Genomic DNA, 26150 nt, shown 5'->3' on the forward strand with positions numbered 1-26150 from the left:
TTCGGATCTAAGTCGCGTATATTTGTTTATTTCAAACAAGCCAACGTTTCGGACCCTTTACAGGTGACCATAGTCACGGCTGACGGAGATTGTAAAGTCATCAACCAGTTATATCTAATATCAATAACCACTTTATTTTTCACTATTGTTAGAAAAGTTATTAATTAAATATACCTATTTATAGGAAATGAAACTATTTTTCCGGATTTAAATCGCGTATATTTGTTTTTTCAAACAAAGGAACGTTAGTGAAAAAATAGGGAGGTTTGCATTAATATTAGACATAATTGGTTGATGATTGTACCACCTCAGTCAACACTGATCATGGGACCTGTAAAGGGCCCGAAACGTTAGTTTGTTTGAAAAAACAAGTATACGCGATTTAAATCCGGAAAAATAGCTTCATTTTCTATGTGTAACCATCGCGAAAACCTAAGAACTCGATATATACCTATATATTTTTAAAGTTTTAAAAAAATAATTGTACGTTCCAGTTGCTGCAATGCTACATACTTGTTTGACAATTTAAAAAAACATTTTATTTAAACAATATAAATTTCATTTTATTATTAATTAATAATTAGAATCAATTACAAACATTTGGTTTGTTTGAAAAAACAAATATACCGAAAAAGTAGTTTCATTTCCTTTTTAAAAAACTTTCATAGATTTCTCACAGATGGCGCCAAAAGAGCCGTTTAAATCAAAAACAAAGATCGGTAACAAACGTACAGAGAAATTCCTGAGGACTGCTGACTCGTTCCGTAGCAGTGCGAGAGCGGTTAACTCCGGTTTGGCAAACAGGTGCTCGATCGAATCCAACTCGATCGAAGGAGTTTTTCTTTGTGTTTGTTCAATCTTTGTGTCAATAATACCAACCACCACCAAGCTAGTGGAGTATTTTCACAAAATAATATGAATATCATGGTAATAAAAACATGATATTCGATGAAGGAAATAATAGGAATTTGTAGTTACGTTAAATCCGTTGTCTCCAACAAGCAGGTCCGAAGCTGGTTGGGTGTCCACAGTTTAACTCGACTCGTTTGGTTTTCATTTATCTTTTACTTAGGCTTAGCTTGTCTAGCTAGCTATTTGGACTTAAATGTTAATAATATAATATAGGCAAACCCTGTATCGCGGGTGCCATGGACACACACACAGACAACACAAATTACACCCAAACTCACAGGAGAAATATTTGTGAGAAATAAATGTAGGCCATACAAATATTTCTCCTGACCCGGGAATCAAACCCGGGAATCAAACACGCAGAGGGCGTGGCAGTTCAGCATGGTAACCGTTCGAACACGGAGACAGTTAGTGTTCCACCATATGGACGAGGTAGTTATTCAATACCATGCTCGCATTTATATCTGTACAGTTATTACTGTATAATAAGAAAAATATGGTAACTCAATACAAACGTAGCAGCGCGGTTTGTACGTGCGCGCGCCCACTTCGTGGCTTGTACGAATGCACACATTTGCATAATTTCGCCATGCACTCGCGTTGCATAGCGCTGGTCATCCCTTGCGCCTTTCATTATTATGCGTTAGTGTGCGTCCGTGCACCGCGCGCGGTACACATATAAATCGCATTGCTACGTATGGATGGAGTTTCCATATTTGCCTTATTATATTATGTGTTGTTATGCTTGATTAGGTGTTAAAAGATACCTTTGTTAATTAGCTTGGTTCTGACTTCAGTGTTGTTGCTGCAGTTGCCGTCCGGACACCAGTTGCACACTGTATCGGAGACGTTGCACTGACCTTTCACACAAGCGCCCTGGAAAAAATTTTTCGGATTGATTTATTTGGCGTTTATTATATAATGTCCTCTGAAATAAGTTGCTTATCAGCAGTCAACAGCACATCAATGCATTTTTTTGTTTGAATATTGCCTCCAGAGCAACAGAACAAGATCCGTCAATATATAACTTGACTTGTTGCCGTCCGTACCTGGCCCTGTACTCTCGATCTCCGTCCGACATCCGCCCGAAACAATTACTGGGAAATAAGTAATACTCGACCAAGTCGAATCGAGTATTACTTATTTGACAGTAATTGTTTCGACCAAGTCGAGTCGAGTATTACTTATTTGACAGTAATTGTTTCGACCAAGTCGAGTCGAGTATTACTTATTTGACAGTAATTGTTTCGGAAGGATGTCAGAGAGTACAGGGGGAATCTATTCTCGTTATTGGTATACTATTCTATAGTAATTCTACAGCTAGTATATTATTCTACAGTAATTGTTTCGGACAGATGTAGGACGGAGAACGAGAGTACAGGAGGAATCTACTCTCGTTATTGGTATACTATTCTACAGTAATTCTACAGCTAGTATATTATTCTACAGTAATTGTTTCGGACGGATGTCGGACGGAGAACAAGAGCAGACTCCCCAAGTAATTTATAACATGGCGTCTCATAATATAGCAGGAAAAATCTTTTGCTATTCCATAATAGACATATTAATTAAATAGGCATGAGAAGGCTGTTTGCTATGAGTTAATTAGGAGATTTTTATTATTAGTTTTTGTTTTTGTTACTAATTTATGTCTTTGTAATTTATAAGCGAGTCACATTACAAAATAAGCTAAGTGTTTGTGATGGGTACGCTGTAAACCCCGAGTTTTTGGCTAATGTGAATGTGAAATTTCTCATGTAAGTGAATTTTGTAATAATTCTTATGAGAAATAAAATATTTCTTAAATCGATAAAATTATCTCTTAAATAGTCTTTTAATAAAGACCACATTTACGTGCGACATTGTTTGTAGCCTTTTCCGCGTCATATTCCCAGTACTTGAATTACTTATAATTGTTATATGTATTCCAAATATTAATATGTAGTTTGTTTGTATTTCAATTAACTGCGTAAAAATGTATTTTGTAATTGATATTCCAGCTGCTCCCATGGTGTCCTATAAGTGATAATAATTGTATTTTAAATGCCGTACCTATTTTGTATTTTCAATTACCTCATAGTTAAAAGTATTTTGTATTTCTTATTTTAAATACAAAATACTTTTATCTACAACACGTATTTTGCCAAACCCTTCTGTTTGTTAGTACTTTGTATTTTTGCATAATCACATTTTGCCACGAAAAAGTACAAAAGCTAAATAAGATAATATAGAGGGACGAGCCCGAGTTATAACAAAAGGACGTAAAAAAATGGACAAATGTTTTATTTGGTTCAAATAAAGTTACATTATCTAAACGAGAAATAGCTGGTCCTTGTTCACGCTCCAGGTCGTTAACATTCTTCTTTATACAAATTGGTTTCAAACAAATAAAATGGCATTCAAAACTAGTCAAGTCAGGATGGTGAATAAGAGTCTCACTCAGTCTACTTGGTTTACCCAAACTTTCCCATAAGAAGAGGAGACTAGTTAGCGCACATTCAAGGTGCGCCAAATCATCTTCATACCCCGGACACTCCATACAACGGTAGAAATTTATTTACTTATCACTACTACGTACAGCAAGGCGCTGTCTGCACTGTCAAGTGGTAAAGTTATTCTCCACTTCCTTGAACTATTTTGTTTCCTGGTTTAACGTGCTCAGTGGCTTTGCAAATGAATGTATTGCATATGATCAAAAATAGCAAGCAACAAATGTATTGAATATATAATGATTTATAGTTCTACGATGTGTTTCCAATTATCAACCAAGTATTCTGAATGACCTCTATTACTTCTTTCTCGAATATATCACAGCTCATTCTGTACTGAAACGTGTATTGAAAGCTTCGTTTCGCTTCAAAGCCAATGCCAACCGCGTAAGGTTAAATAAAGCATCGCTAACAATTCCTTTGAAATTTTAGAACAATGTAGATAAATATCGTAGTACAATGTTACATAGGTCGAGACCTACATTGATTTGAATCTGTATTGTTCTGTGTTTGACTTACCTGAAAACAGACGTCGAAAGGTCTATCGTAGCTACAGGGTGCTCCGTCAGGCAACGCGCCGAACGACTTAGCCTTCCCTCCTTTATAGTGTACGCATGAAATTTTGCACTGTTTGGATTCTGGAGAACAAATCATGCTGTTTAAACATTTGTTATGTGTTAAATGTATTGTGAACAATAAGTGGAATCAAAGTCGATTCCTTACTACGCTGTTGTGTATGTTCTGGAACAATTTTGACATAAAAGGGACGCGTTTTGCACTAATAAAATGTTGATGGAAAAGAGTTGTAGAAAAGAATTGTTTGTAGTATTTATCCGGATTTAAATCGCGTATATTCGTTTTTTTGAAACAAACTAACGTTTCGGGCCCTTTACAGGTCCCAAGGTTACCAAAGTCATGGTTGACTGAGGTGGTACAGTCATCAACCAGTTATGTCTAATATTAATTTTTAATACTAAAATACTTAATAATTTACACTTTCATATATTATGATAAAAATACTTTTGACGAATGTTTGTCATGTGGCTTTGTGCGAATATTTTCTATTTTTAGCTGACTTCAAAAAAAGGAGGAGTGCGTACGTTACGCGTTAGGTTTGTGAACCGATTTTGATGATTCTTTTTTTTTGGAAAGAGGGACCTCAGAAGTGGTCTCATTTAAGTTTGATGAAAATATTCCACCTCAAAGGGTGGCACGGTTTCACGCACTTTCCGGTAACCAATTGTTAAGTTTTAGTTTCAGAGTGTATATATATATTTCCTTTATTTTTATTATTATATTTTTATTTTATTTTATATTTTTATTTATAGTTCCTTTTTATTAAAAAAAATTATGTTTATACATGCTTATGATGTCGCTTATCAGGTTCCACTTTAACAAGTTTCTTTGGAGGTCATTTTTGACTTGAAAAGAAAACCAGTGGCGTTGTGAATGGATGTTGGTTGATACAACAGTATGTTAGCGAAAATTAACGAAATAACAACTAATAATCAGAAAAAACTAAGGACTATAAGTATTTGTGCAGGGTATTTCATAACTTCAGTGTTTTTATTAAAACATTTTTAAAATTTTGCTACTTATACATTTCATGCAGGCGATTTTACGTAATCGTCGATACGGGATTTATGTCGCGTAATTGTAAAATACGTAACAGTGGGAATTAATTAATAATTAATGGGTGCACGATAGAAGCCGCCCTGCATGACGCACCATTTCCTTCCTGTACGTCCGACGTACCCTGGGCAACTATCGGTTAGTACCTTCCGCCGATTGGCAAACCCTTTCACACACGTTTTGGATGGCAAGCATTACGAAGTATGTCATCAAGTGGAAATTAACTTGATAATTGAAATTTTGTAATAAGTGTGCAATCTTATGAAGCATTGTTTTAAAAGCAATAGTAAAGATACCTTCATGAAAAACACGGGGCACGAGTTCCTTACTGTGACGTGCGCACGCGTCTGCACGCACGTCGCGTGTCGTAGCGCATATGCCCGCCCAGCACGTCACCATTTCCGTCGCCGCACCTTCGCACGCTGTCTCCGATATTATCCTTTATATATACATTTTATAATATTAAAACAAGGAACAAAAAAGTTGGCTGTTTTTGACATAGGTAGATAGACAACCTTCGAGGTAGAGGAAAGTCAATCGGAGCGGGAGAAGTAGTTGCCAATTATATAAATAAAAATAAAAATGAATTGTATGAACAAAAAACTAAACAAATGGAAAATAAATAAAATAAAATAAAAAAAAACAGAATTTATCAAATAGTTAATAAATAACGGATATATTCTATCTACATAAATATATGTATATATAAATATACCTAAATAGACTTATAACTACTAATACTTATAACTACTAATAAATATACACACGTTGCAGACTAAAGGTCGTATTCCAGAACTCTACTCAATACTCAAGTCAGGACTTGAGTATTGCAGTGAGCACTGAAAATCATGCTCAAGTCCTTGCCATTAGGGTCGTATTTTCAGTGCTTGAAATCATGCTCAAATCTTGACTTGAGCATTGAGTAGAGTTCTGGAATACGACCGTTAGAAGACATTTACGCAATCCGGTTTTGAAAGTAGGAAGCGACTTCGAATGTCGGATTTCATATGGGAGATCGTTCTACAATTGTGCAGCCTTAATCGTAAATGAATCTTTGTAATACTCAGAGCGAGTGATAGTCACAAATTCATTTTAGGGGCAATGTGCGCATTTTTACAATTAACACGTTCGCAGTGGCGTAGACGTAGCGTGGGGGCTGCAGAGGGGGCCAAGGCCCCGGGCGGCAAAGCAACGGGGGCGGCGCGAGAAACGCGGCCGAGCCCTAATTAGTCAAAAATATTTTTTTTTACTTAAAACAAGAAATACTATTACTGAATAAATTCCACTATTTAAGAAAACGATATCCTGAACAACACAAAACATATTTAAAAAAAATTTTTTTTAGAGGTTTCAAATCACTTAGTTTATATTTGGAAAATGTGGATGAGACGACAGGATACAATTTAGCATCAAAATCTAATCTAAATGTTCGAGTTTTTTTGGGTTAACAACACGTTATTGCGTAAAAAAGTTAACGACTCATTTCGTTTGTAGAAACTTTAAACCTTCCTTCTGAAAAGTTATCCTTTTTGCAGATGTAGCCTTATTATCCCAAGTGTGAATGAAGGTATGTAAATTTACAGAAACTAACCCTTAAAGGTTATAGATTTCTTTTAAGGGAAAGAATCTGCCTTACGAATGAATAGTGTTTAATAAAGACTATTTCAGGTTGTCCATCGAGTTTTCTCTAGAAAGAGAATTATACCCGATTTGGCTCCGAGGTAATTATAACTTTTTTTTACAAAAAAAAAACCAACTTCAAAAGATTGTGAAATTAAATCTATTTGCCAAATTTTATTGAAATTATTTAACGGAAAGTGAGTGAAATGCAATAAACCGGATTTATCCCCTAATTTGCCACCTTTAGAGGTGGAATATTTTCTTCGAATTTGAACAGGATTACTACTGAGGTACCGCCTTTCCAACAAAAAAAGAAAAATCGAAATCGGTTTACGAATATTGGAGTAATCGTGTGACATAATTACGAAGTAGCAGTAGAGCTTTTTTTTAAAAAGTTCGTCCAGGAAAGTACAGCCACCTTACCTACATATTTCTGCCGCCAAGCAGTGATGGCACGTGGGACTTGTCAACTTATGTCTCAGGGTGACGGGTGCAGTGGCAGTGCCCCAGATCTTTGCAATTTAAGGCTCTGAGTAGCGCTGCAACTGTTATGAATAGGCATGTCGTTTACCACCAGGCGCACGATATGTTCCTTTTTTTTAAATAATAACGCACACACTCAACAACCATGGGACCTCTGCGTGGCAGTCCGGCATGGTAATCGTTCGGCCACGGAGGCAGTGTTCATTCCGTCACTTGGTATTATATAAAAAAAATACAATTGAGAACTTGGTCCGTTTTTGAAGTCCGTTACATATAACTCCATTTCCAATGTAAATTGTTTACGTATGAGATTAATATTATTATAATTTATTAGGGTACATTTATACGATGTTTATTTTATTGAATATTACAATGTTTTTACTTCCATAATAGTTATATATTGTTTTGTCAATATACTTCACTAGCTTGTGATTATTATTGAAATAAAAATCGTACAAACACAAAGAGAAATTCCTTCGAACTGACAGAATTTGAACCAGTGTCGGTTTGCCAAACTGGGGCTATGTGGGTACCATAACATTTATATGTCATATTTTTTGTAAATAAAGGTGTTCCGATCAAAATCCCAGCATGTTAACTGACATAATCAAATCTCAGGGGGCAATGTTCGTGTATCATGTAGGTATACAGCTTATAAGTAGGTGAATCATTAATATGTCTGCATCATCGCCAGCCTACAATGTAAGTAGGCTAATGACGAATTTATTAAACAAGATAATAATGTTGCTAACTAAACCTTTCAAGTTTTTTCTTTTAACCAATTTTAAAAAAGGAGGAGCTTCTCAATTCGATTGTATATTTTTGTATGTATAGAATCGATTTTTATAATTCATATTCCACCTCGAAAGGTGGAAAACCAGGGGGCGAATCAATTTCCGGTAACCGATTCCAATAAAACTTGGCAAATAGATGTAATTCCATGCATTTTTGAGGTCGGTTCTTTGTACTGAGATTATTTGTAAATAAAAACAATTAAATAGTATTAATACTTAATAACTATTAACTTAACTTAATAACTATATTAAAACTAAACTATTGTTCTGCCCTCCTTGTCATAACTAACGCATTGCATTTCGGAAACTTTCGAGATAATTGCACCCATCGACACCGGTTATTGTCTCAATAGAACTCAAAGGCTTTTTTCTTTTTTTTTCTTCTTTCAACTTTTCAACCGTGACATTGGCAAAATCATCATTTCATATAATGACGGAGCCATAAAAAAAGAAGTGAGATTTTGGCACTTAAAGTTTTTAAAAATTGTCAGTCACGTTGATTTTGCTTAGCAATAAAACTGAAACTAGATATAAAAAAAGCCGATCAGAGGGGGTTGCAGATCTGGTTTGCCTGATTCCAGATAAGTAATAACTTAATTTTGCTAAAAATGTCGATTACGTTAGTTATTACAAGGAGGGCAGTATTTACTTTATTTCTTTATAGAGCTAACGTTTGCCGAAGGTCGTGAACCTTCTTCGGCGTGCAGGTTTGATCACGATTATTACCTTCACCGAAAAGCTTGTGAAAACATGACCTCTGAAACTTCAAACTGGAATATCTTTAATTCCAAAGTGGTTTAGGAATGTAAATTCCATACTTTCACATATTTTCATAAATAGACGCACACAAATTATGTCAACAATTTATATGGGAGTTCGCCATTGTTCTTTTGTATATAAATTCCGAGAAATTAAGGTGCGAGCTCGGATTCGAATCTACGGCTTCTGCTTGATAGGCTGCAGGTTAAACCATGAGGCTACCGCTGTTTTTTAATAAATTAATAATCTGTAGAGAAATAATAATGAAAACCGAAATACTATCAAACGTATTACAGTAACTTAGGACATCACAAAGGCATTAACCGCAACGTCCGAACCTTGAACTGCCCTGAGGGAGCAAAGTACTGTTGACCCTGACTCTGTGTGTCAAGAGCTAAATGACAATGTTTTAATATAAATTTAGTAACATCTAAAATCTGTAAAGTACGAAGTGGTCCTTAATGGAAATGTGATGGTCTTTAAAGATTTCATTTTCATTAAAAAGTTGAAGCAAAGAAATTATTTATAAATTATGAAAAATCGCCGCCAGAGTACTAACTTAACAAACGTATAATTTTTTTATTTAATTTTAACAAATTTAAAATGATAAGAACCATGTCTAAAACACATGACAGTCTCTGAAATTCAAATAGACGGAAAAGTTGAAATTTTCTCGGCTAAAAATGCGACCGACATTATGTATCTTGGACATATTATAATTTTGATACAAAGATCGAACACGTGCCTATAACGCTATACTGAAGGTGCTGGTTCGAAGCCAGCTGGATCGAAGGATTTTGTCTTGTGTTCAATCTTTGTATTAATAACTATAAGAAACAAATGGAGTGGAAAATTAATTTCACAAAAAAATAATTGTATATCAGGGTAGTAAAACGTAATACACTTTGCTTTCAACACATCTTTCTTGTTTAATTTCTCATACAAATAATACTTACCCTTTAAATAGGCATTGTCGTCGTCTGGACCGCACTCCATATCCACAAGTGGCGGTACATTCACTCCACGGGCTCCATTCTTTCCACTCTGGTACCTCAACACCGGTTTCTTCATTTACGGTCACTGTGTTATCCCGTCCGTGCCCGGGCATTGGTTGACATTCTTGGTCAATGCACCACTGTTACGAAAGAACGTTTTTGTGATTATTTGAGAGAATACTCGGGTAGAAAACTCGTATTCGATGACAGTTGTAAACCGCTGTTCAAAAGGCTAAACACAATACCTTTGCCATGCATGTACAATAAGGGATATCTGCGTATTTGTCAACTCTCATCCTCAATATTTTAAAACACGCGGTGAAGTCATTCAAAGGCAAACTAGAGCAAAAATCCCATTAATATTTGCACATCTGCTTGTAGGTTTAATACAATGTACCTAATTTTACTATGTACTTACTGTATTCTAGCAAACAAACGTATTTTACTCTATTCTATATTATTTTATCTAGCAAATAGACCAATTCCTAAGGTCTGCTGACACATTCTGTAGCTCAGTTTGGAGAGCGATAGCCCGCGTTAGACGAGAATTGTCGCTGGTTCAATTTGAATTAATAAGTTGATCAAGTACTCTACGGGTCGTATTCCAGAGCTCTACTCAATGCTTAAGTCAGGATTTGAGTATGGCTTAAAGCACTCGAAATCATACTCAAGTCCCTGCCATTAGGGTCGTATTTCCAGTGCTTGTGTTTCAATTGCAATCCTGACTTGAGCATTGAGTAGAGTTCTAGAATACGACCCTTAGTGTTCAATATAACAATGGATTTAGGATGTTGTTGGGACTGCCATGCTTTTTCAACGCTTCAGGCCAGTAGCGTAGCGTTGATATCTGCCGCCCTGAGCGAACCTTAAATTTGTTGCCCTCTCTGTTTTCACGATCACAAAAGTAGTAGGTAGGCTGTAGCGGGTTGGCTGGGCTCGATTGTGTTTTGTGCCTGTCGTCGCCACCTTTGTGTTGTTAAGGACATCGTTTTCTCAAACAGTGGAATATTTTTTAATTCTATGTAGAAAACATAGTATTTGTTATGCAAGGCTGCAAAGTTGTTTGGCGTGAGTGCTTGTATTGAAACCTGAACAAGCGAAGGATAATAAGATTGAACCACGGGCGAAACGAGTGGTTCAAAAATAGAATCATGAGCGTAGCGAGGGTTTCAAGGCACGAGATACAAAACAACTTTGCTGTCAAGTGAAATATATAACTTTTTACCTCATTATAGCGAAAGGAAAATGGTAGATAAAAGAAAAACAGTTGAACTACAACAAATCAGTTTTATTCATTCATACATCAAAAACAATTTAATAAACAAAATTAGTTATCGTTGTCAATTTAATGTCAACAATAATAAGAATAAAATGTATCAAAGGATTTAGGTTGCCTGAAAATGTATACTTTGATTTAAACTTTAACGATTTTCATACATTTATTTGATTTTATTAGGGACTTAATCACGTATAAACATTGACTTACAAATAAATGGACGACGGGTGTAATACAAAAACCACGAAAAAAATGTCCCAAGTCAACCTATTTAAACGTAGTGACATGTCAAGGGATATGAAAAAGCTAAAACGTTGAATTTATATTTTAATGTCATCGCAGTACTGTCTAATTTTGCTTGCTTCGCTGTCAGTCGAACAAACGAAGACTAGAGCGTGAATGACGCTCTGTATACGTTTTTAACGCCCTATAAGTTCGAACACTTTTTAGCGCGGACCCGACGTCCATATAATTGTAAATCAATGCGTATAAAACATATTTTAATTACCTCGACGTTTGGGACGTATTGCAATGTCCATGGTCTCGAAGGCACTGAAGAGGCGGGTGCCAGAATCTTCTAGCCGTGCGAGTTTTTCTAACTACCTGCGCTAGATCTTCATTATTTATTTGTGCGCCAGGATTGTCACTAGACCGACATACAAAACTCACGACAACTGGCGACTTGTCGGGCAATAGTTGATGTCGTTTACATTTGCTGATAACTGGATTCCATGACGATGAAAGCTTAAAACCGTTTTCTCGGAATCGTAACACCGTAATGTTTTTTAATTTCAATAGCTTCACGTACGATTCTACTACAGTGATGACGTTCTGTAGAAAGGTTCTTGGGATTATGAAGCTCAATCCAGTGGTTTGGTCCTTATTCCGGCAAATGCTTATACGTTTATACATGGTTATGTTCCATGACAAATGGCGTAGTTGAACTTGTAGTTGTTGTACGTAATTGGTCCATTAGCCAAAAAATTACGTAAAAATCAATAATAATTTGTTTTTATTTCAGACTTTCTAGATTTTGAGAGCTCTTTACAAAAAAAACCACTATTAGCCTGGTTAAATTTTCCATTTATTTTAGTACCACTAAAGGAACAACTCCTTTACCATGTGCTTTTCGGCGAAGTCCAATATTGTGATGAAACTTGCACGTCGAAGAAGGTTCACTTCACTTCACTTTTTATTTTTATGGCTCCATCAATATGAGAACTGATGATTTTGCCAATGTCACAGTTGAAAGAAAAAAAACGAAACAAAAAAAAATTTTCGCTAAGCTCTAATAGGACATTAACCGGTGTTGGTAAGTTGGACTACGGGAGTACTCAGTTGAGAATGTAAAACAAAACAGCAAAACAATATTTATAAATATATGTTATTTAAGTGGATAAATTTACATAGAGTAACAATATGGGGGGAGAACACTAAAGTTAAGAGGTTGTTTATGTTAATGGGGCGGGGGAATTTTGGAGAAAGTAAGTTATAAAGTGGAACAGCAATATTAGGACAATTGAAAAAAATGTGTTCCAAGGTACCGTCTTCTAGGCCGCACTCGCACAGAGAGTGGTCTCGAACTCTGATTTTACGCAAAAATACAGGTGTGCAAACATGGCCTAAGCGCAAACGAATAATAGTGGAAGTGATGTTTTTAGGCAAATCGCGACGTTTAACAACACTCGGAAATCGTGTCAAGTTCCCAACCCGCAACTCTCGCCTGAGAGAAAACCGGTGCTCAGCGGTGGGACGAAGAAATGGGTTGATGATGATGATTTATAAAAACAAGGTTCAATATATTTTGTCTTTTTGTAACTCACTTTAATAAAGAGTTCAACTGAAAGCACTTTGTTACAACAATTACCTTAATTTATTTTTCTAAGAGACAAAAACTTTTGTATTTTTTTTCTCCTCATTTTTCAAAAGCCTCCTGAAAAGTGTTTCAATTTAAAAGAAGATTAGAAAGTCTGTGAAGGACCGTTGTGATATAATTTTTCTTATTTCGCGTTTAAAAAATTACTAACTTGTAAGTCGAGGGTTTTCTTTGTGCGTAATTTAAATAATGCCGTCATCATTCAGTTTTTGGAAAAAGCGGCCGTATTGAGTATTCCTTAATTCTAAAGCCTTTAAAACAACGGTATGGCTGAGGTATGTTATAGTTACTTTACAGAGTGCAGCGCCTTCCTAACAACTTCCTAACACCAGAAAACTCCTTTTAATACACCTAATAATAGTTTCATTAGTTGCTTGTATAGAGCTAAAAAGATCCTGGTAGGCTAATGATTTGACCTATTGTTTCTCAAGCAGAGCCCGTGAGTTCAAATCGCGGCTCGCTCCTCTGAGTTTCGCGGAATTATGAGCGAATTCACCATGAGCTTATCGGTAAAACATTGTGCTAAAACCTACAGTTCGAAATAGGTTTATAGTCCTCAGAAAACGTGTCAAGTCCCCAACTCAGGTCAGCCTCGTGGACTATGGTCGAAACCTTCGCCTGAGAGAGACCCGTGCCCAACTGTAGAACGTATAAAAGGGTGGATGATGAGAATTTTAGTAAGGAAATTAGAGCTTTAGGAAATATGATGAGGTGGTTCAGACATGTGGAGAGGATGAATGAGGAAAATAGACAAAAAAGATTTATAAATTATATGGCTTATGACCCTTAACCAATGAACGTGTAAGAAAACATTTAGGCTAGTTGATAAGATGAAAAATGTTAGGATCATATTTGTCTTGTTCGTCTCGTGACTTGGTAGTATAAAAAAAAGTAAAATTCTGTGGTCGTTCTCTTCGCTGACAGGGCTAATATTTTTTCATCATCATTATTCAGCCATACGACGCCCACTGCTGGGCATAGGCCTCCCCCAACGATCTCCACGACGATCGGTCCTGCGCTGCCCGCATCCATCGGTTTCCCGCGACCTTTACCAGATCGTCGGTCCACCTGGTGGCGGGTCTACCCACTGAATGTCGTCCGGTGCGCGGTCGTCATTGAAGAACCTTTCCGCCCCAACGGCCATCGGTTCTCCCAGCTATGTGCCCTGCCCATTGCCACTTCAGCCGAGCAATTCTTCGAGCTATGTCGGTTACCTTAGGTCTCCTACGAATTTCCTCATTTCTGATTCTATCGCGTAGGTAAATGCCGAGCATCGCTCTCTCCATTGCCCGCTGAGTGACCTTGAGCCTTCTTATGAGGCCCATAGTGAGGGATCACGTTTCTGATCCATATGTGATCACTGGCAACACACACTGGTCAGACTTTCGTCTTGAGACACTGAGGTAATTTGGACGCAAAAATTTTTTGTAGTTTCCCGAACGCTGCCCATCCGAGCTGGATTCGACGTGAGATCTCTTTTCAAAGTTAGACTTACCTAACTGGACTGTCTACCCCAAGGTATACGTAATGGTCAACAACTTCGAGTATAATGCTCCCAATTTTAACTGGAGCGGGTACAACATAGACAGTGGACATAATCTTCGTCTTGTCCTAATATTCTTAATTATATTACCTTGTAATATTTTTTTCATTTTCTATTATTAGTTTATGTATATCGTCTATCCGTGTGGTATATTCAATATGATAAATTTAATTACCTCGTTTGAATACGAGAGCTATCATAATTCTCTACACGCGAGCATTCATTTCGACTTGATACTTATAGCTTAGTTATGCATTGGTTTGTACCCGCATTTATCTGTCGGGGCCAGAATTTGCATATCTCAAAAATATATTCCGTCAAGTGTTTCTTAATCTTGGAAGAATTTTTCAGCTTGACATTCATTTGCCTTGGCAGTCATTGCCCAACGTTTCAGTCTAGCAAAAGAGAATAGTTCATATGTGCCGGAAAATGATGCCATCTATAAAATACGATATCTCGGTCACGTGGTCAGGAACGATAGATACACGCTACTACGGCTGATAATGATGGGCAAAGTGCAAGGAAAGAGACGCGCTGGGCGAAGGAGGAAATCGTGGCTGCGGAACATCCGGAAGTGGACCGGTATTTCCCCCGTGGAACAGCTGTTCCGGTTGGCTGCTGATAGAGAAAAATACAAGAGGTTGATGGCCAACATTCAGGATTGAAGAGGCACTGGAAAAAGAAGAAGAAACAGAATAGACTGTGACAGTATTTTAGGGACCTACACCGGTGTTCCAATTTCCTCAATTTAATTGCGTTATATTCCTGAAATCGTCACTGCGGAAAGCTAGCCAATTCAATTAAGGAAATCGTTATTCTCAAAATCCTTACTAAAAAGTGTAATTAAAATATATTTCGTTTAACTTGTGATGGATTGCTCCATAATAACAATTTCTGTTATGTTCTAGAATCACCATACAAAGGTCCCTGAAACATGGGCAGAGAATATGGATTTAAAGTTATTGCCAATGGATGCCACACGTTCCAAACAAAACTATAAATAACAAGAAATCAAGAATGCTGTTGATAAAAACATTTTAATTTGAAATAAGTATAACAGAATGCTAATTTAATAGGTACAATTACAACTGTTTTGGAATAAAACGTCTATTAAACATAAGGAAGATTAAATTCAATTTTAGCTTTAATTCTCGGAAGCTTTCAATTGTAGAATTATTTCGTGGAAAGTTTGACTTTAACTTTAACATCTGATGTTCAAAGAGTAATTCTATTAATATTTGCAGAGCGCTTATTGAGCGAAGAAAACGTTCACAACGCGTTCTCGTCTCTTTACAATATACATAACACGTCATTCGTGACATGGGATTTATTAAAGTAGCCTAGACGTGTTGTGGCTAAGGGCGTGTTCTAATTATGTCGTGACGACAGATAGTCGTCAGTTAGAACAGATAGTTAGATAATAGTGCAGTTTAAAGTGTCGTGGCTTGTACATTTAAATGAAGTTGTTCACATATTAAAACACGATTCACGTCTTTTTTGACGTTAGTTTACTATGATGATAATGGGAATTAACTAGAACTACACTACTAAGCTAGAACAACAGTCATCAGACGATAAATAAAACTGTGACGACAGATAATCGTAGCTTCAAATGATTCTGTCGTGCAAACAACAAGGCGGTTTCCGTGAACCAATAAATTATCGTCACGATCTAGTGGGAACGGTTAAACACGACAGTCGTTCAACGATAAAATGAACGGCCATGACACAGTCACGACAGATAGTCGTGATATGGGAACAGGCTAGACGAGACAGTCGTCCAACGATAAATAAAACGTCACGACAATGGGAACGCGCCCAACTCAAAAAGGGATGTGATATTTGACAACAACGGGAGCACTGTAAATACTCGTCGAGAGATGATAAATTAAGTGAACGTAATAATTTTATTCTAACACTTCAAATACTGTGTTGAAAATTCCCTCATTCAATGTGTCCTGCTCACTATGACTTACAGTGCTGAGACGTGGACGCTCCCATAGAAGGCTAAGTACAGAAAAAGAGTTGCACAAAGAGCCATGGTGTGAGTCATGCTCGGCATTTAACTTATAGATCGAGTTTCGAATTCCGAAATCCGATTACGACCTAAGGTCCAGGACATAGGAGGAGGTCGGATAACAAACTTCAAATGGAGCTGGGCTGAATATTGCGAGATGTAGTGAAGACAGATGGAGTAAAGCGATAACCGAGTGATGGGCAAGAAATGGTTATAAAAAAGTGGGACGTCCTGTTGCGAAATGCATGGACGACATCGTGAAAGTGGCGGGCCGTAGATGGGTGAGAGTAGCACAGGATCGTGGTGAATAGCATAAACAATGGGAAGCGTATACCCAGCAGTGGGTGAAGTTGGCCTGTGGATGATGCTGTTAACTTTATTACGAACTTATAAAGATTAAAGATGAAAAAGAATGTTTCATTTATGTTCTTAATTTCAGCTTATCATGTCAACATCCATGAGATGTGGTTACAACTTGTCCATCGTATCGTAGTTCCATCAGCTGACGTTCGGAATGCGTTGTGATTTTCTTAATAAACACACCGTGTAATGTTCAAATATCATAAGAGCCAAGCACAAATTTTGTATTGTGGCCTTTTGAATTAATCCCAACGCATTCTGCTATACTTACAAGTGCCATAACACAAATAATGTGTTACGGATATGTTAAAGGGACCACAACGCGTTGTGGGCATGTTTTTCGCTCAATAAGCGTTTTCGTTCTTTGAGCTACACTAAAGTGTCAGAAACACATTGTCCAGAAAAAATAACCCGGTTTTAACAAAGGGTCGCACCGTTGTCGTTAAAACATGTACTTGTCAAGTGGATCAGACGTTTTCTGTGCTGTTTTTTTTATTGTATCAAGTGACGGGACGAACAAGTCATGTACCTAATGGTAAACTGTTCATAACGGTTGCAGTGCCATTCAGATTTTTACATCGCAAAGATCTGAGGGGAACTGCCATCGCGCCCATCACCTTGAGCATATATTGACAAGTCCCTTGGGCCTGTAATTTCACCTTTACCCTTTAAAAACCAGAACACATTAATGCTTAGCGGCGGTAAGGTGGCAGTACTTCCCTGGACGAACTCTTTTACAAGGAGCTCCACTGCTGCAAAAAATCTGTAAAGCTTAGAATAACAACGCATAGAATGATAGTTTCATATCAAACGAACTGTCACAAGTGAGGCAAAAATCAAATTCATGTAGGCTAGTTTTAGTAGTAGATTAATTTTCGGTTTTAGTGAATATTTATATAAAAATACAAGTTGAAACGCGTTACTTCATTGTGGAATGTGATATTAGTATCTATTTTATGTATGTCTGACGAATTTGTACACTCATTTACCACACATTTCGTCACTTTTAGCTAAAATTCTTGATCTATTCGCGGTGCAAGTTGACCTTGACCACTGAAGGCCCGCCCGCTCGTGTAGGCCCTTTTGGCGCGCTTCAATTTGCCTCACTTAGCGTGTGCGGACTAGGTTTCTATGCGTTATTATTCTAAGCTGTAAAGTATCAGGTACATTTTGTGCAGAGATAAAGGAAACCGCTCTATAATTTTTCTGTGTTCTGTGTTAGTAAGCAAAAAAATACGCAATGTCCTTCATCATCATCAACCCATTTATACGTCCAACTGCCGAGCACAAGTTTTCCGAGGGTTGAGAACCTTCTTCGACGAGCAGGTTTCATCACGATTGCATGGTGATCATCAAACTAAATTCACACAGAAATTCTAAGAAATTTAGCGTCACGTCAAATCATTAGGCTACCACGGCTTTAGAATATCCTTAAATAATTTATAATCAAGGACATTATAAAGAGACCTTGAACAGATGGAAATTATATACATAAAAATAAATGGCCAATTGAATTTCGTGCGGGTATTTTCAAATTATCACGACGATCTTAGTGTGATAAATATGGATGTGATATGAATAGCCATTCTGAGCGAGCTTATTCTTCGGCCGAGCATCGAGCAATCAACGACTCTGAGGATGCCATGTAGAGGCGAAAGACGTGTCGGGTATAAAATTATTCAACACGAGCGCAGCTACTTTGCTCGATTTAAGGCGAGGTATTTCAACGCGAACCTAGATTTTAGGAGGTGAGGATTGCGTGGTCAATCCTCCTCGTGTCACTCAATCTGCGCGTTGTAAATTAATATTAATAAAATAAGAACCGGCGGAAAAAGTGACACAGATCCCAAGTCGACAAGCGCGTGATGCCGACTGACCGAACAATAAAAATAAATAAAAACCGCTGGACAATTTGCAAATTTTAGGATAAATGTGAATTTAATAGGGCTTCAGTTAAAATCCAAAATTTATCAGGGTCTCTGTAGTACTTAAGAAAAACATCTTCATATAAAAATTATGTACAAAGTTACATATTTTATTCTTAAATTATTTGTAGATAATTTTTTTTCAGGATTTTATATGATTGGATAAAGTACATCATATCGAGTAACGCATTAGCACATTCTTTATGTGTGTCGTATATTTTTCGTAAGACCGTTATTTAATAGTAAACCCTACTTAACCATACTTAAACCATTTGATCGAGCGAAACAGTTTTTTCCGCTTCTCCTCCGGTGACTCGCGTTATCCTTCACTGGATTCGCGGTGTAACAAAGTAATTTACTTCAATTTTTATTAAACAATGTCCTTGTTTAAGCCTAAACTTTTAGAACCACTCTCAACAAAGGATTCATGCAATTTATGCGTGAACACGGACGGAATGGGAACGTTGATGGAATTCCAAGCTCGGTGCGTCACGTATGTCAATATATTGATCAAGTCTCTTTGTGTTGTGTATTAAGGACTCTGTCTTCTTTTGATTACTTATTTCTTACTTTCGTTAATTAGTTATAAAAGACTTTTAAAAGATATTCCGTATAAAAAACAAGTAAAAGAAAAAGTACACGGCGGTTTTCTTTATCTCTGTGGAAAATTTACCCGATACTTACAGACTTTTAGCAGCAGTCGAGCACTGCCACTTTACCTATTTCTGCCGCCAAGCAGTAATGTCAGCATTACTGTGTTCCGGTTTTTGAAGGGTAAAGGTGAAATTACAGGTACAAGGGACTTGTTAACTTATGTCTCAGGGTGACGGGCGCAGTGGCAGTGCCCCTCAGATCTTTGCGATTTAAAGATCTAAAAGCCACTGCAGCTCTTATGGACGGGCATGTAACTTGCCATCAGGTACATGACTTGTTCGTTCCGTCACTTGATATAATAAAAAAGAACTTATTATATAGGTATTTCCCTGTATTATGAGTATAGTATAATTGATCTAATTTAGAAAATGTCCTGACTTCCTAGTTCACCACTCACGTAGCACATCACTTGGCCACCGCGGTAGTTAAAATCGAAATATATCTCAAAAAACCCGATACAAGAAGATCAGTAACAAATACGGGTTATTTTTAGGTTTTCTCTACATAATTTTGGTGGCTATTTTTATTAATAAAATATTCCAGAAGATTATCACGAATTATTATTTAATATTCGAGTGTAGTAACCTAAAAATATTTTTCAATATTTCAGTATAATATATTCGTATAGGTACTTAAATAATAAAAATTGCCACCGAAATTATGTACAGAAAACTAATCGCAAAATTGCCGCATAAACAAATTTGTAAGATCTGCTGACTCGACGTGTAGGCCAGTTGGTAGAGCGGTGACCCTAATTTGGCATACAGACGCAGGTTTGAGTCCTGTCATATCGAAGGATGTTTTCTTTCTGTTCGATATCTGCATTAATAATTATAACAAATGCGGAGTTCTTTCACAAAAAAACAAATGATTATCATGGTGATAAAACATCATGATGTTCAATAAAATCATTACATCCCTTTCTTTTGTTAACCCAACGCATTACTATGTAGCAGTATACCTAATGGACAAAGAACTAGATTCATTATACCTAAAATGTATTGTGACTGTGAAAGAGTTATTTGCACTAAGGTTGATTTTAGTGGCAGTTCTAAGATTACTAGCTAAATGACAATTTCCTATTTGATGCACTGCCGTCAGTCCAACGGAAAACTGTATTTATGTGGACTATTGATTACTTTCGCGTGACTAAGCTTTGTGGAACGGCTTTTTTCGCTTAGCAATTACGGTTGTATAGAAATTATTAAATACTGCATATTTTATCTTTTTAAACACGCTTAGCTTGCAATTAAGCGAGTCAACACACTTATCGATACGGAATCGCACTAAGTCGGTGAGAAAAATCTTCATATCCATGTAATAAGACTGAAAAAGATGATTCTGCTTTCTTCTCCTTATCAATCATATCACTAGTAAACATTATGTTTTGTGGCCCAGATGTTATTGCTGCTAACCGAGTCACTATTAATAGCCGTCAAACTGAAGTGTCGGCATGTATGCCATTGTGATGAAAGAGTTTGTCAATCGGTGTAATATACTCGCCGATTGTTGCCCAGGGTGCCCCAGACGCACAGAGGACGTGAAAAGTACGCTACTGCAACGAGGCTCCTTTTATGCATTCCGAGTTAATGTCTAAGTTTGGTGACTATCTAAATGACGACTGTCTATATCTAATTTAGTGTTCTACAGGGTTATTCGAGCTCAAATTTATTCCAGGTGAAGTACACATGTTACATTTAAGAATGGAAACGATCTCGTTCGTATGACCACCTCTCGGTGGGTATAAGAATATTTGCACATTTGCAGTGTTCAATTCTTTGGAGTAAATTTTCCATATATATCGACCGAAACGTTGGCAATTTCGCGTTAGATATTGTTCCTGAGCCCATTTAACGTTGATGGCATGTTGGCAAAAAACCAGCCATAGAACAAACTCAAAGAAAAACTCCTGCTGGACTCGAAACAGCGACCCCGCCATACCGGACCTGTTGATCTCCCAACTGAGTCACGTAACGAGACAGCAGTCCTTACGATTGGTTTTAACGGCTTTTTTAGCCTCAGCGCACCCTTGAGAAACCTATGAAATGTCTGGTCTGGGTGTTCTGAGTTGTGCCCCGGAATGGATTTTTTTTTATAATATCAAGTCACGGGACGAACAAGTCGTGCGCCTGATGTTACGCTACCCGTCTGTCCACAACAGTTACAGTGCCACTCAGAGTTTTAAATCGCAAAGATCTGAGGGGCACTGCCACTGCGCCCGTCACCATGAGACCTCAGTTCACAAGTCCCATGTGCCTGTAATTTCACCAGCAAAAATTCCTTTGCTCACAGTATATGAAATTCGATAGTTTGAGTCCTGGTAATTGATGTGTTTCCGCACATTATTATTTATTATTTCACTCTAGATTATTCATTAAAATGTTCGTGTGTTATATTAAACAGTTCAACCTCGATAAATTTTATAAGAGTGTTATACGTAGCAATAAATCAATGCTATTATGAGATATGCCTAGTACGACCTATATTTGAATAATAATTTAGAATTCAGAGACTAAAACTTCAGAATTAAAATCGAAGAGGTCAGGCTAAGAATGATCAAAGTCAGTTGAGGACAATTTTAGGAAAAAAGCATTTTTAATTTGGAGAACTTTTAAATATTGGTGAAAAAGACATAAATACTACCTGAAATAATATCAATGCTGACATAAATGTATGTAACGCGATGTAATCCATTTTAACTAAAAACATTATAAAGTAGGTTGTACACCAAGTGCATAAAACCCGTCATTTTACCTGCGACGAGTATATCCTGGATACTTAAGTCGAGGGTAAAATGACTGTTATGAACGAGTTATACACTCTGCTTTTCACTTCGATTGCGAGGAAATTAAACAGTAACATTACAAATAAACGATAACACAATGATTGCCAAGAAAAAAAAGAACTTTCCGTCAATGTACTGCTTTTTTTTCTACACGTGACTTAGACCGGACTGCATAATGCTCAGTTATATTTTACAATCTTTTATTTTTTATGCATTTCTATGTCTTATAACTTATAAGAATTACTTTACCTACTTTTTTAATTTTGTAATATAATGCGGATTAAAAAACAAAAGTAAAACTTTATTTTATAAAGTTCTAGTGTGCGTGGCTGTTGGCGCAGGCATCATTGCCTCGGTCTTAAACGACGATTTTATTTTATGCACTAGAGCATAAAATCCCATTTTATGCTGCCTACACCCACCATAAATACGAACTTTAAGAGAATGAGAAGTGAAAAATCATTTTTAACTTTTTTACTATTTACTGGCAAGCATTTTTATGACTAAAAGTAAAAGCTGATTTTTAAGGACATTGAACCTTATTAGCCTTTTTCTGATTTGGGCAAAATAAGCTCAGCGTTTAGCGAAGGATGGCGGTATTAACGCAAAACGTGTTTTAATTGACTTTGATCATTCTTTCCCTGGTCTCTCCTTTGATTGCTTTACGTCTATCTTCGTCTCTAAGACATAGGAGCGCGGATAACGAAAGTGAGATGGAGCGGGGCAGGATGTTATTGCAAGACGCGGTGATAACAAATAGAATGAAGCGATACCAGAATGGTGCCTAATTCGAATAACTCCTCATTGGTGGTGGAGCATTAAGACACGCTCACTTCCCAATGCCGAAAAATGGTATCTTTCCAGTTCCCAGTAACCTAAGCGCAATAATCTAGCTCTTCCTCTACTAGCTCTCCGAGCACTAGCCCGATGAGATTATCAAACGACACTTAGAGCTGTATTTTATAATAAGTAAAGACGGGACATTTTATGAAAGAGGATGTTTAAAATTACCGGAAATACGGCAAAAGATTGTGGATTAACATGGCCAAGATATAATTGCTTAATGTTAGATTAGCTATTTATTTTGAATGTTTGTCATTTTACTTTGATACCGCGCGATTTTTTTTTGGCTAACCCTATCATTAGTACATACGTGGTTGGTTCCGCAAGGTGTCCCCTCCAAGAGCGGCGCCCGCTTTGATCTGCAGACATGTGGCATGGAGCGATGTGCACACCAGAGCCAAGAGCACGCTGTTTGCACCTTCACGGATTTACATATTGAAAACCTGCCAAGAAAAATAAAATTTACACGTACAAAATAGGGGCTATCCTTGAATTATCATTCGCAGCAGGAGCTTTAGTACCAATAGAGCTCATTGTGAATGAGTTCGTCCAGTGAAGTACTGCCACTTTACTTACTTCACCCGCCAAGCAGTGATGTCATCACTACTGTGTTCCGTTTTTGAAGGGTAAGGTGCTGATGAAGTCCCATGTGAATTACAGGCACATGGGACTTGTCAACTGATGTCTCAGGGTGACGGGCGCAGTACCAGTGCCTTCAGATTATTACGAATTAAAGCTCTAAGTGGCACTGTAACTATTCTGAACAGGCGTGTTGATTACCACCATAGACAGTATCATAAAAAACTTGCTAAAATTACAATTAAAAAGCACAGAACTTTTTAGCAAAATTTAGAAAAGTTTTTTGCAATAAAATCAGATAATAATTTTCTCCATTGAACTTTTTAAATCACTATACATACCGTTACCATTATATTTTTGTCTTAAAATTATTGTATAGGTATCTAGAGTTCTTGATTACAAACTTAACGGGATTTAACTATGAAATTAGTTCATACCACGGCCACGACAGAAAACAGGTCAAGTCTAATGAGAAATACTTGCATCATAACTTTGCCTTCAGCAAAGTGAAAAACTTATACTTTAATTAAAGTTACTCGGTTACGGTATTCGCCTTAAACATTACACTTAGAAATTTAACTAGATGACCAGATACTATAAGTATTATGAAGTAGAACAATAATGGAGATTTAAAGACCGTTAAATACTACACTAAAAAGTCGTTGAAAAAACCAAGTACAAAGATACGACGCAAGCACATAGAAAAATTCGTGAGGACCGCTGGTTCGTTCCGTGGCTTAGTTGGTATAGCGTCTGACACGGTAAGCTAGAAGACGTCAGTTCGAATCCGGCCGATCGAAGGATTATTTTCTGAGTAATCGATCTTTGTGTTAATGATCGTTAAATAGTTAAGAACTGTTCTTATGATAATTATTTATACGAAAATCGAGATTCGAACCAGTACCTTCACCATAACGTGGCTAACTTAGCTGAGCTACAGAACGAACCAACAGACCTTACGAATTTTTCTATGTGCTTGTTACAGACGTTTGGTTTGGATTTAAGAGACTTTTTCGTTTAATGATTATAACGAACTAGTGGAGTAATTTGACAAAAAATAATTAAAATATCGTTGTGGTAAAACACCGTGATGTCGTGATATATAAACAAACATTTTTGTGAATATTAATAATTATTAAATTTGTCTAAATTTGTTGTTTCCAAATTCGAGGAAACGAAATTTAGACGGCCTTTGTGGTCGAGTGGTTTTCACGGTGTCGCCATTTCTGAGGTCCCGGATTCGATCCTCGGCCGAGTCAGCGTAGAAAACTCACACTTATATTGTCTCGGGTCTGGGTGTCGGTGATACCGTCGTTGTTTCCGATTTCCATAACACAAGTTAGCTTTAGCTACGTACTTTGGGATCAGAGCAACGTATGTACTGTTGTCTAATAAGTATTGATTTAGTTAAATTTCTCTATTTTGCACAACGAGCGATATTATGTATAGGTACTTTTTTATTGATATATTGATACTTTTATTAGCCCAAAGGAAACTTTCAGATAAACTGCTAAATTCTAATCGTATGAAAATGTTTAACACATATAATATTTTTAGATGTGCCGTAATTCGCCTCAAAGCTAATTTATAAATTAATATAATCTTGTATTGAATTGATTATTTTTTTGTGAAATTACTGCGTTAGTTTGTTATAATTATTAATACAAAGATCGAACACTTAAAAAAAATTCTTTCGATCCGGCTGGATTCGAACCGACATGTTCTAGGAGACCTCACGTTTTTTTCTATGTGCTTGTTTTCCAGATTTTTGTATTTGGTTTTCAACGACTTTTTACCTGTAGCACCATCTATGAAAAACCTAAGAGAGTATTTCGTCACCCAGTCAGGTAACTTGTCTGGCCTTGTCTGGCTTTAAATTGTTAGATCTCAATACAAGTCTTTATGACTAATGTGTGACACTAAAGTCGTTAATTCGTTAACCGCAATGTTTATAAAACTAATAGCATCACAAGCATTGTGTAAATATACATATCTGTCGTCGATGACACGCTTAGCGTGTTCCCGTTAATTTCCAATAAGCGCGACACCATGAAGAATCCCACACATTGGTTCTAAGAACTAATCGGCATCATGAGGCCCAGTTAACTCGAAGAAGACAATGGTTCCGTCCTTTGTCCTCAATAATTAGGGCTGGCTAAATGAAACCTGACCCGAATTCATATGGCTCATTCAATGTCGCTCATACGCTCGTGAAATATTGGATTACGTAGTCGGAAATCGAAGTAGATTGCATTTTCGAAGTTTTGAATAGTTCCACTTCTGACGTTTGATTTCGAGGCCCATTATTATTGACGAACGAGCGTTTTTATTGATCAGTTCATTAGTCTTTCTTTGTGTTATTCTGGTAGTTGACTCATTTTTATTGTATCAATCAACTCACATGAATATGCTAAAGTTTGGTTCAACTAATATTAGAGATGTTAATGTTTAACGTGGTGCAAAATGGCCCTTAGTTTTGTAGCTAGCATTCCATTAACAAAGTGTGACGTCACAAATGAGCATTGCCGTATGTAACTCTGAATATCGAAACGACTGTACGTATTTTATCATCGTTTTTCGATGGCACTTTGACACTTGACTATCAACA

At 36.8% G+C, this 26150-nt stretch overlaps 1 protein-coding gene across 1 annotated transcript in view; it reads right to left on the bottom strand.

Moving 5' to 3' along the window:
- LOC113232058 (A disintegrin and metalloproteinase with thrombospondin motifs 3-like) overlaps positions 1-26150 on the bottom strand; it is a 112680-nt gene that overhangs the window by 21591 nt on the left and 64939 nt on the right. The window contains exons 7-11 of the mRNA XM_026466683.1: positions 23274-23406; positions 9646-9824; positions 5330-5472; positions 3921-4039; positions 1680-1788 (exon numbers count right to left, since the gene is read on the bottom strand). Coding sequence (XP_026322468.1) covers positions 1680-1788; positions 3921-4039; positions 5330-5472; positions 9646-9824; positions 23274-23406 — 683 coding nt within the window. The remainder of the gene's footprint in view (positions 1-1679; positions 1789-3920; positions 4040-5329; positions 5473-9645; positions 9825-23273; positions 23407-26150) is intronic.

The sequence above is a fragment of the Hyposmocoma kahamanoa genome, unplaced genomic scaffold, assembly GCF_003589595.1.
Source record: "Hyposmocoma kahamanoa isolate Upper Pololo Valley unplaced genomic scaffold, ASM358959v1 66, whole genome shotgun sequence".
Lineage (NCBI taxonomy): Eukaryota > Metazoa > Arthropoda > Insecta > Lepidoptera > Cosmopterigidae > Hyposmocoma > Hyposmocoma kahamanoa.